This window comes from Lactuca virosa, chromosome 7 (assembly GCF_052849685.1).
Source record: "Lactuca virosa cultivar CGN04683 chromosome 7, Lactuca_virosa_CGN04683_v6, whole genome shotgun sequence".
Taxonomy (NCBI): Eukaryota; Viridiplantae; Streptophyta; class Magnoliopsida; order Asterales; family Asteraceae; genus Lactuca; species Lactuca virosa.
The window spans coordinates 200069368-200081430 of record NC_136432.1 but is presented as its reverse complement, the minus strand read 5'-3'; the positions used below and the strand labels follow the sequence as shown (position 1 = coordinate 200081430).

The following is a 12063-nucleotide window of genomic DNA, read 5'->3' as shown; positions in this document are numbered from 1 at the left end:
TATACACAAGCTAAATGTATATAATATGATATATCGACATAACTTCATTCTTTTTATAAAATTATTTTTACAATTTATATTTGTTAACTTATAGGATATAATGATAGTTAAATGAAGACTGTAGACAAATCGACTACAATAAATAATCGATAACTTCAAGATCGAAATATAAAACCCAAATATCACGATAGCGATTCAACGGAATATAAAACTATTTGAATAATCAACCAAGAATAAATCGAACGATAAAAAGAAAAAAACACGCGATATTTACGTGGAAACCCAAATCGGGAAAAACCACGGGCGAAGGAAGCCGAGAACCAATTTACTATAATATTCAGTGTTTACAGAGATAGAGGAAAGAAAAACAAATATATCAAATATATATTTGTATGAATATGAGAGAAAAATAAAGATGTAATTTGAGGTGTGGTGTTTTTAATAAGCTTGGTTTCATTTCCTTTTATAGGCAAATGAATGTATGAATTCAATTGTCTATTACCATCCAAGCTTGACAAACATGCTACCATCCATTCTTGACAAACATGCTACCACCCATTCTTGACAAATTAAAACCACATGTGTAGAATGGTATTCTAGAAATCATTCAATGTTGAAGTTTGAAGGAAACTTCCACAATCTCCACCTTGACTTCAAATGAGACAGGATGAAAAAACTTTAACTTGCACAATGATCATGCAAAACAGTTTATCAACAGCTCATCATACTCCAAATCTCTATAAGAATCTGCAAACACCATATGAGAAAAAATTAATTTCGAAAAGTAAATATACTTCCTCCACCACGAGCCTATCAGGCTCAAATGCGATCTGAAACACCCACCAAATCCAAACATGCTTTGAATTTGGCTATTGGAAGACTTTTAGTGAACATATCAGCAGGATTATTATTGGTGCTGATCTTGTTTACTGTAATATCGCCTTTAGCAATAACATCTCTGATGAAGTGATAACGAACATCAATATGCTTCGTTCGATCATGGAACATTTGATCCTTCGTTAGAAATATTGCACTTTGATTGTCACAAAAAACAGTGTTAACAGATAACTTGTTTGAAAGCTCACCTATCAACCGTTTCAACCAGAGGGCTTCCTTCACTGCTTCCGTAGCAGCCATGTATTCGGCTTCAGTGGTGGATAACGCTACAGTAGATTGTAACTGCGCTTTCCAGCTAACTGCGCAATCACCCAAAGTAAACACGTACCCTGTAATCGATCGTCTTTTATCCAAGTCCTTTGCATAATCGGAATCCACATAACCAAGTACTCCATTATCGGTTTTTCCAAACCGCAGACATAAAGAGGAAGTACCTCGCAAGTAGCGAAAAATCCATTTAACAGCAACCCAATGCTCCTTTCCTGGATTCGCCATGTATCTGCTCACCATGCTTACCGCATATGACAAATATGGACGTGTACAAATCATAGCATACATAAGAGATCCTACAGCGCTGGAGTATGGTACCTTTGCCATGTATGCTATATCTTCTTCGGTGGTAGGACTTAAGGCGGATGATAGCTTGAAGTGGGCTGCGAAAGGAGTGCTGACTTCTTTTGCGTCGTGCATATTGAAACGGTGCAGAACCTTCTCAATGTAGCTTTGTTGAGAAAGGTATAGAGTTCTTGCACTATGGTCTCGCACTATTTCCATTCCTAGAATTTTCTTGGCAGCACCCAAGTCCTTCATATCGAACTCAGCATTCAACTGGTCTTTTATCTTTTGAATCTCCTTTATATTCTTCGCTGCAATTAACATGTCATCCACGTATAAAAGTAGATAGACCATTGAACCATCGTCACATTTTTTGTAGTAAACGCAGCTGTCGTAGGTGCACCTTTTCAGCTTGTGACTGGTAATAAATTAGTCAAACCTTTTATACCATTGTCGAGGAGATTGCTTGAGGCCATAAAGAGACTTCTTCAATTTGCACACGTAGCTTTCCTTGCCAGGAGCTACAAAACCTTCAGGTTGTTGCATATATATCTCTTCCTCAAGCACACCATTTAAGAATGCTGTAGTAACATCAAGTTGCTCTAATTCATAGTCATGAGAGGCAACTAATCCCAACAAGACACGTATTGACGTGTGTTTCACAACCGGAGAGAAAATGTCGGTATAATCGATACCTGGGATTTGACTGTAGCCTTTGGCTACCAAACGAGCTTTATATCTTGGTTTGTCACCGGGGTGGATAGCCTCCTTCAACTTGTAGACCCATTTGCACTTAACTGTCTTCTTACCCTTTGGAGCTGGAACGAGATCCCATGTGCCATTTTTCTGAAGAGATTCCATCTCCTCGTGCATGGCAACCATCCACTTATTAGAATGTTTGGATTGAATGGCCTCGTTGTAGCTTGTGGGCTCCAGAACATACTCAACTTCATTGGCAACTGTAAGTGCATAAGCGACAGAATTGGCTTGAACATATCTCTTTGGAGGTACAATCTGTCTGCGAGGTCTATCTCTTGCAATGGAGGGACTGTGAGGTTGGCTTGGAGCTTCGGCTGGCTCATGAGAAGAGGAATATTGATTATTCGAGGGTTGAGAAACCTCGACACCTTCATGAGACTGGTCCTCGAAAGATGAATTTAAAGGAAACTCCACCTCCACTCGAACTTTGTCTTTTTCCGAATTTTCATTTTCTCTGGTCTGAATGTTGGAGACAGGATAAGCATGGCTTTTTCATCGAAAGTCACATCTTTAGATGTCAAAACCTTGCTTAGCTCCGGGCTCCATAATTTGAACCCTTTAACACCTGTCGGATATCCGAGAAAGACGCATTTAATTGCCCTCGGTTCCAATTTACCGTTATCAACTCGGGCATATGTTGGACATCCAAATGGAATCAATTTCGTGTAATCAGCAGGTTGGCCGGACCAAAGCTCAAATGGGGTCTTCTTTTGAATAGCACGAGAAGGGGAACAGTTGATAATGTAGCATGCGGTTGAAGCGGCCTCGGCCCAAAAAGACTTCGGCAACTTCGAATGAGATAGCATGCATCGGACCTTCTCCATGATGGTGCGGTTCATACGTTCCGCTACGCCGTTCTGCTGTGGTGTATGAACTACGGTGCGATGCCTCGTAATTCCTTCCCTACGGCAATAGGAGTTGAATTCTTCAGAACAAAATTCCAGTCCATTATCAGTACGAAGGTATTTCACTTCAAAACCTGATTGCTTTTCAACCAATACTTTCCAATCTCTAAAAGTTTGGAATACTTCTCCCTTTGACTTCAAGAAGAACGACCATACCTTTCTTGAGAAATCGTCAATGATCGTGAGCATATAAGAGGTTCCACATTTCGATGTAACCTTCGCTGGTCCCCATAAATCAGAGTGTATGTAGTCAAGTGGCCCTTTCGTCGTATGTTTGCCACCGATAAAACTCACTCGCTTCTGCTTTCCAAATACACAATCTTCACAGAATTCAAGTTCGATTGATTTGTGCTCCCCGAGCAACCCCCTTCGACTTAGTTCATTCATACCATGGTATGACATGTGAGCGAGCCTGAGGTGCCATAGACGAGAGCGATCAGCGTTGGAGAGGGATTTAGAACATACCGAGACTTCGCCGGAGATAACTTGCCCATCCATAATATAAAGGTTTGCGGATTTTCTAACTCCTCGGATGACCACAGAACCTTCCTTGAAAATATGGAGTTTCCCGTCTTTGCCAACAAACTCGTAACCTTTCTTCTCGAAAGTACCGAGACTTAGTAAATTTCGCCTAAGACCGGATACGTGCTTCACATCTTGAATTGTTCGAACAACGCCATCGAACATGCGGAACCTGAGTGTACCGCGTCCAATAATACGACACGAAGTGTCGTTACCCATTAGAACGTGGCCTTCGTTAACCTTTTCATATGAATGAAAAACGCTTCGGTTGGAGCTCATATGAAAAGTACACGCTGGATCAAGTACCCACTCACTCGTGGTCATTAAACCGTAGTCTGAAACGGATAGAAGCTCGCCATCGGAACCAGTTTCGGCAACATCGGCTTCAACGGTGTTATTGGTTGTTTTTCCCTTTGCGATTGCCTTTACTTTCTCCTTGTTCTTTAACTTGAAACATTCATCGATCAGATGTCCCTTCTTGTGGCAATAATTGCAATACTTGCGATTGGCTTTGGACTTAGATCTAGATCGGTTTTGTGAAGAGCTACCTCTCTCGTTAGGTCTCCCTCTGATGTTGAGACCTTCGGCTTTAGAATCGCTGCTACTGTTCCCAACTATCCGCTTCATCTTTTCCTTTGAATCAAGAGCAGTCATTACCTCGTCAAGGACAAGAGTGTCCCGAGAATAGATAATGGTGTCACGAAAGTGATCGTAGGAGTCTGGGAGAGAAGATAATAAAAATAACGCCAAGTCTTCATCTTCGTATTTGACGTCCATATTCTCCAGATTTCCTACAAGCTCTTTAAAGGTAGAGAGGTGATCAGACAAAGAACTACCTTCACCCATCTTTAGGTTAAAAAGTCGTTGCTTCAAGTGTAGCTTGTTGGGCAAGCTTTTCGTCATAAGTAGCTGCTCGAGTTTTAGCCAGAGAGCCGCTGCGGATGTCTCTTTCAACACATCTTGGAGAACGTCGTTAGAAAGATGCAGACGGATCTGCGACGACGCCTTCAGATCTTTCATCTCCTTTTCCTCAGTCGACCAAGTTGCCGGCATTTTCTCCATTCCTAATAGTGCTTTGTGGAGATCCATTTGGATCAACACATCTTTCATCTTTACTTGCCAGAGAGGGAATCTTGTTTTTCTGTCAAGTAAAGGAATATCGTACTTCATCGATGACATGGTTGAAAATAGTTTTTTACGAATCATTATCGGAAAACCAGGATAGCTCTGATACCAATTGTAGACAAATCGACTACAATAAATAATCGATAACTTCAAGATCGAAGTATAAAACCCAAATATCACGATAGCGATTCAACGGAATATAAAACTATTTGAATAATCAACCAAGAATAAATCGAACGATAAAAAGAAAAAAACACGCGATATTTACGTGGAAACCCAAATCGGGAAAAACCACGGGCGAAGGAAGCCGAGAACCAATTTACTATAATATTCAGTGTTTATAGAGATAGAGGAAAGAAAAACAAATATATCAAATATATATTTGTATGAATATGAGAGAAAAATAAAGATGTAATTTGAGGTGTGGTGTTTTTAATAAGCTTGGTTTCATTTCCTTTTATAGGCAAATGAATGTATGAATTCAATTGTCTATTACCATCCAAGCTTGACAAACATGCTACCATCCATTCTTGACAAACATGCTACCACCCATTCTTGACAAATTAAAACCACATGTGTAGAATGGTATTCTAGAAATCATCCAATGTTGAAGTTTGAAGGAAACTTCCACAAAGACCTCTGTTACTGGATAAGGAATTTTGTAACTATATAAGTTATTAAATCTTTTTTTAAACGTCAAGGATTTTATTGGCAATAAAACAAGACAAATGAAAAATGCCTTATTTGGGTAATGACGTCTTAAAATTGTTTAACAAATGTCATTTAAGTTTAGTGAATACAAAAAATATCATCGAAATAAGACATTTGTACATAAAATATCATCCAAATATATATTTTGTTCAAATTACACCTTATGGTAATCAGCTAACCGTGTTAATATTATCCGATAGGCAAAATGTCTTATAAATGTAACTAAGTTTCAAATTTGTTCAAAAAACATCATTCAAATCTTATCAGCACAAAAAATAAAAGTGAAGTAAGACTTTTATACATATAATATCATCCAAGTATATTTTTTGTTTAAATCACACTTTATAGTAACTCGTTGCTTAGTTGGCATATTTAATGCTTGGTTGACATGTTAATTGTCATATAGGACATTATTCAGCATATAACACCTGTAAATGCAACAAATTAGGGTTATAACTCTTGGATATGACAATGAAGTAAGGCGACCACCAATAGAGAGTGACTTGGCTTTCCAGACATAAAGCCTATGAACAAATTGATCCAGCCTAGACCACGAAGAAACACGAGACATATAACAACCAATGGGAACACCCAAAATATGCAGTTGGCAAGGAAGAAGCCTCACAACCAATAACTAAAGTTGTATCCTGAACCAAGGAATTAGGCACTCTAACCCCAATCAACTTACTTTTCAGTAAATTGATTTTCAAACCAGACACGAGGAAGAAACATCTAAGGATTCTAAAAATCATTATTGCATTCTCCACATCCCAAGGGCATAACAAGACGATATCATCAATGTAAAACATATGAGAAATCTCAACCTCCATCATCCCCGTGATATGAGCATAACCTAGAATACCCTCCCTCCAACTACATACCAACATGACATGAAGACCCTCCATCGCTAGGATAAGTAAGAAAAGGAAAAACGGATCACCATGCCTCAAACCTCTCCTAATGGCAAACTCTTCTACATAAAAACCCTAAAGAAAAATAAAATGAACTAAAATATCAAAATTAAGTTATTTTGTGTGTAAGTTTAATTGATTAAGTGTATAAAAATTAAAATAATTACGTATTTTCAGTTTCTATTGAAAATTGAAATAACAAGCATTTTGTTGGCCTCGTCTTATATTATATTTTAGGAGTTTACATGTTTTGTCAAATTTTAGGAACATTATTAATAAAGAAACCCATGAAATACACATAAAAGCATAAAACCAAAATTGAAAAAACAATCTTTTCGTATTTTTAAATTCAAAAATCATAATTTGCGGGTTGGTTTTGTATTTAGTAAAAATAAAACTATATTCATCCTTAATGTTAACATACTCTCTTAAATAGTCATAACTAGTAATTGAGTTTGCGTTTTGTCACGAATTTTTACATGTTTTTGTTGTATATTAGAAAAGTATAATATATATATATATATATATATATATATATATATATATATATATATATATATATATATATGTAGTACGGGGACGGGATAATCATGAATGTTTAAAAAATAAATGGGTGAAGACGACATTTTACGAAGTTGAAGGTGAAGGGTGAAAATGATATTTAAAAAATAAACGGAATAAAAATATCATTTTACAAAATTAAAAAGACTGTGAGTGACAGATTATATAAAATTAAGAGATTAAACTTGGACATTAACACAATTGTACATTGTACATAAGAGTATGTACTTTTAGCTACAATATTTTACACTCACATATAATAAAAATTTGCATTTTGTGTATATTTATAATTTGTGTTGAATTCCAAGAAAACAATGTTTTTATTTTTATTGAATGATTTTCAAAATTGAGTTGCTTTTTTTGAAAATAATGACTTTTCAAATGAAAAGAATTAAAATGTAATAACACTTTTTTTTTTTAAAAAATCCTATAAGAAAACAACAAATATGACTTTTTATTTTGTTTCTTTGGTTCCACTCGCCGGTTTAAATAATAGGCAAATTTGCATTGGCATCCGCGACCCCATTCAAAACATGACATATTGGCAACCAAACTACCAAAGGGTTATCGGACCGAATTAAGTCAAATGAAAAAAAAAAGTTATTTATTCAAACCATATAGATTGTTGAAATATTTTAAGAGAGAAATGAATTGAGAGTAGTCTTATTTTTCAAAAAATATATAATATACATATAACAACCATTTTTATTCTAAAATCCCCGTCAAGCTTAATGGTAGTACTAATGAGCAGCTTGGAATGGATATGAAATACCAAACTATAAGAGGCACACTGTATGTACCAAATGAAGAGTATATGTATATCTTTTTATATGTTTTTCAGCCTTTGATAAAAAAAAAAAAGGTTGATAGATACATCACACCATGGATTACAGCGTAAAGATGTGATAAACATACAATAGCCAAGAAAAATAAGAACACACGTACTTACATGATTAAATATGCAATAAACACGCGATAGACATGTAGACTATGGTTTGAGTTATAGAGTCTAATTGTTGATGAAATTAAATCAGCTCTGTAATGACAAAGCAATAGGGTCTTATATGAAGTTTTAGACCCAACATTGTAAACCATACCTCTATATCTCGACATAATTTCCAACCTAGTTACAAAAGTAATAGAAATCCTCTCAAGTTTGTTTGTGGGTTAGCACAATTACAATTAACCGTTTCAACCACATGAATCGTGTATGTTCTTTATGTATGTTTTCTTTGCATCTTATAATTATGCATGTGTTGAACAAGAAGAACTCATATCAGAGTTATGGCTGAAAACGAAAATGAGAACATTGAAAGTTGAACGGCCATGATTCTGGTTTTTGAAGGATGAGGATTGAATATTACCTCTACAGAAAGAAAAAAAAAACTACACAAACCTTTGAAAGAACAAAAACACGAGGACATGTTTTTTTTTTTGGCAGAACAAAAAACACAAACCTTGGATCGATTCGCACTTGGTGTAGTCATGTTTTTTTTTTTTTTTTTTTTTTTTGGTAAAGAATGTCTTACACAATATCGTAAATAAGAAGATGATGTTTGAACCGATCACAACGTTGCCCAACATGTGTGAAAAACCTTATGGTACATGATTAAAGTTTCAAGATCACAACGTTGTCCAACATGTATGAAAAACCTTATCATACATGATTAAAGTTTCAAGGTCAACGTTGTCCAACATGTGTGAAAAACCTTATGGTACATGATTAAAGTTTCAATATGTAGTTCGGAAAAATGATGCAAAGACATAAAGATGTTACGGATTGATACTCTATATAAACATCAATCCCAACAACACATGTAGGGTTGTAAACGAATCAAACGAATACGAACAAGGGCTTGTTTATGTCTGTTCGTTTAAGTTAGCTGAACAAATGAACGAACACAAATGAATAAACGATTCATGTTCATTCGTTTATGTTCATGAACATGTTAAACGAACATAAACGAACGTAGATAAATAAACATAACTGAACATATATAAACACAAACGAACATATAATATATATATTAATGTAATCAAACACAACTGGAATTTTATGAACATAAAAGAAACTTAAATGAACAAACATAAACAAACGTAAACAAACACAATTGAACGAACAGGACTATTGTTCGTGCCCGTTCGTTTAACTAAACGAACAAAAATTTGTGTTCATACTTTTCACACTAATGGTTTGAGAATAATCCAATGTGGGTTTAATATTTGTTATCATCCAAACAAAATGGGATTGTAAGAAAATCCAAATCACATGCACCAACACTATTACACTAATAATAACTGTTTGACAGGGGTGAGCATTTGGACCGGTGGACCGGACCGGACCGTTTTTTTGGACCCCCGGGCCGGTTCTCAGTTCTAGGAATCCATCAAAACCGGTCCGGTTTTTTTCCCGATCCGGTCCAGTTTTTACCGGGTTTAGAAGTTAGACCCGATTTAAAAAAAATGGTAATCTGTGAATTTTTTTAAACAACCATAACTCATTCGTTTTAAGTCGGATCGACACGCGGTTTTTCCAACGTTTAATTTACAGTTTGTAGATGAATTTAGACTATAATTTTATTGATTTTGGTATTCTATTCAATGAGTTACAGTCTTTCAAAGTTGAGCTATCAAAGCTGGAAAAATTTCAGCTTTTTAACTATTATTTTAGACTATAATTCTGAATATTATGTATCTTTGACAGATAAATCATATGAAAAGGATCTTGGTGAACTTGATTTATATGTTAGTTGCTTTTATTTGGAAAATCAATTTTGCAAGTTATAATATTATACATCAAGGTGGATTAGTTATGCATGAAACGGAAACGTAATCATTTTTACAAGTTGTATAGTATCAAACTCAACAACATATTCGTTTTAACGAGTTCTATCAAACCCAAAAACTTATGTTAACGACTTGTACTCTATGCAATTAAAGTTGTACCGGTCCAAATGGGTCCAAGAACCGGAAAACCCGGACCTGGACTCGGACACGGACACGACTCATCCAGTCCAATCCACGGTCCATAATATTCTCCATAACCGGTCCGGTCCGGTTCGGTCCAAATGCTCACCCCTACTGTTTGAGATTTGGTTCAACACCCTTTGGATTGATGAAGGATAGAAAACATGTTCCCAAGGATCTTGTCGGATTCATAATTGATTACAAGGGATTTTAAGATATTCAAACAATCACAAAGGTTTAAATTGTTATTCAAATGTAAGGATTTTTGCTTAGATTAAGATCTTAAAGAGCATATGTGTGAATATTATTAATCATAATGTTATAACATACTTTAAGAAGTTAAGTGAGCTTATATAACTCATTGATTGGTGAGTCTTCTCATAAGGAGAGTATATTCATGAATAGCTATTGAATGAACTACATCATTACAACATATAACACAAGATCTCCTCTAAAGCTAACACATATCCATAATTATCTTGATAGTGAACCTGAAACTTTGCTTATGGCGTAGTTAACATCTCAAAGCTACAACTCCATATCAATGCTCTAGTATCAAAACTATGGCATAATAACACATACCTAACATTTCAACCCTCAATGAAGATAATTAATCACTTGTAGCTCTTAACATTCTCTACTTCTTTCAACAGTTGAAAACACTATCTTATGAACCTAAATACCAAGTAAACTAACAGCAGAAATCAGTTTATACTCTCTAAAATGATAGATTTATAGAATTTTTTACAATCATGTCAAGAATGAATTCTTCATTCTTCCATCTAGCAGAGTTATCAATTTAATCACAGTTTTAGATGGATGGTTGGAAAAGAAAATAACATAGACACCATAGCATGCGTATTAATGTCCACATAATTACGAATCTGACAAACTATAAAATGGAATTGAAGTACTAAGCACTTATTAATCAATAAATACATGTTTAACAAGAAACCAATTATCGCAATGAAACCTAAATGTAATTCATTGATTAGCTACACAGCAGTTATGAGCAAGTGGATTGAGAATCTCAAATCAGATACATATATAAAAAAACAAGAATTAATAACAAACATGAATTCAATTTAACAATTAATAGCTTTATTGATGATGCTTTTTTGACCTAACAGACATAATTTTCACATAATCCTTCGAAGGAGCAGGAAAACTTCCAATCCATTAACAAAAGACGAACCCCTACTAACCTTCGATTGAATATCATCTTAATATATAATCGAACTAATGTAATTTTGTTTCTTTTACATATTGATATAAACAAACTTGCTACCTTAATCAATGAGCAACTAAGAAATCATTAGGGAAAGCATCAATAACCGGTTCAGGACCATCTGATGTCGGAGTATTAGGGTTAGGGTCGAGAAAAAACATAGATCTAGCAGCCATTAGCTTCTTCCTCTGCGGACACCGAGGACCATAAAATCTGACGGAAAAGCAAGGGGAACCGCCGTCGGCGGCGGCAACAGTACCAGTACCTTCCTCCTGTTGTTGCTGTCCTACACCGGCGGCGTTAGGAGACCGCGACGGAGAAGAAAGAGGCGACAAGGATGAAACGCGATGAAGATAGATCTGAGAAATGGATGATCGGTGATGAGATTTAGCAATGATTTTGGAGTCGCGGAGTTGAGCAAGAGCTCCGGGCTTTAGGTAGCGGAGGTAGCCGTCGGCGGTGGAAGATCGGTTTCTGATACGACGGTTCATGGCGGCGGAGAAAAATGAAAATGTGTGAGAGGGAAAAGAGGAGACGTGGGGATTTTAAGGGGGCGATGGAGCGGGAAAGTGAAGAGAGGGTGAAAGAGAAAAACCCGTAAATAGTGCTTTTTTAAATCAGGTGTGGCGCGGGGATACAGCCTTTTATTTTGGATTTTCCTTTTTTATTTTATAAGAGGGTACGTTTTATAAAATACAACAAACTTTTATAAATTTTTTGTCTTAAGTTATCAAAAAATTATCCTACAAAAAGAAAATCTTTAAAGGTCATGTTCAAGTTAATAGATTTCTATTTTTTTTCTCTATCCGAATATGTACTAACGGTCATATATTGTCATATCAGTAGATTTTTTATTTTATTTTGTTAGGATAGATACCAACGGTCAAATGTTATCATATGAATTGAATTTATGTTACGAGTT

The 12063-nt window shown here is 35.6% G+C and overlaps 1 protein-coding gene across 1 annotated transcript; it reads right to left on the bottom strand.

The window, feature by feature from the left end:
- Nucleotides 1-10992: 10992 nt before the first annotated feature.
- On the bottom strand, nt 10993-11728 carry LOC145125622 (uncharacterized). Its single transcript, XM_079061057.1, has one exon. It carries the CDS (start codon nt 11630-11632, stop codon nt 11207-11209), a length of 426 nt encoding a protein of 141 aa, XP_078917183.1. The 5' UTR covers nt 11633-11728; the 3' UTR covers nt 10993-11206.
- Nucleotides 11729-12063: the final 335 nt, after the last annotated feature.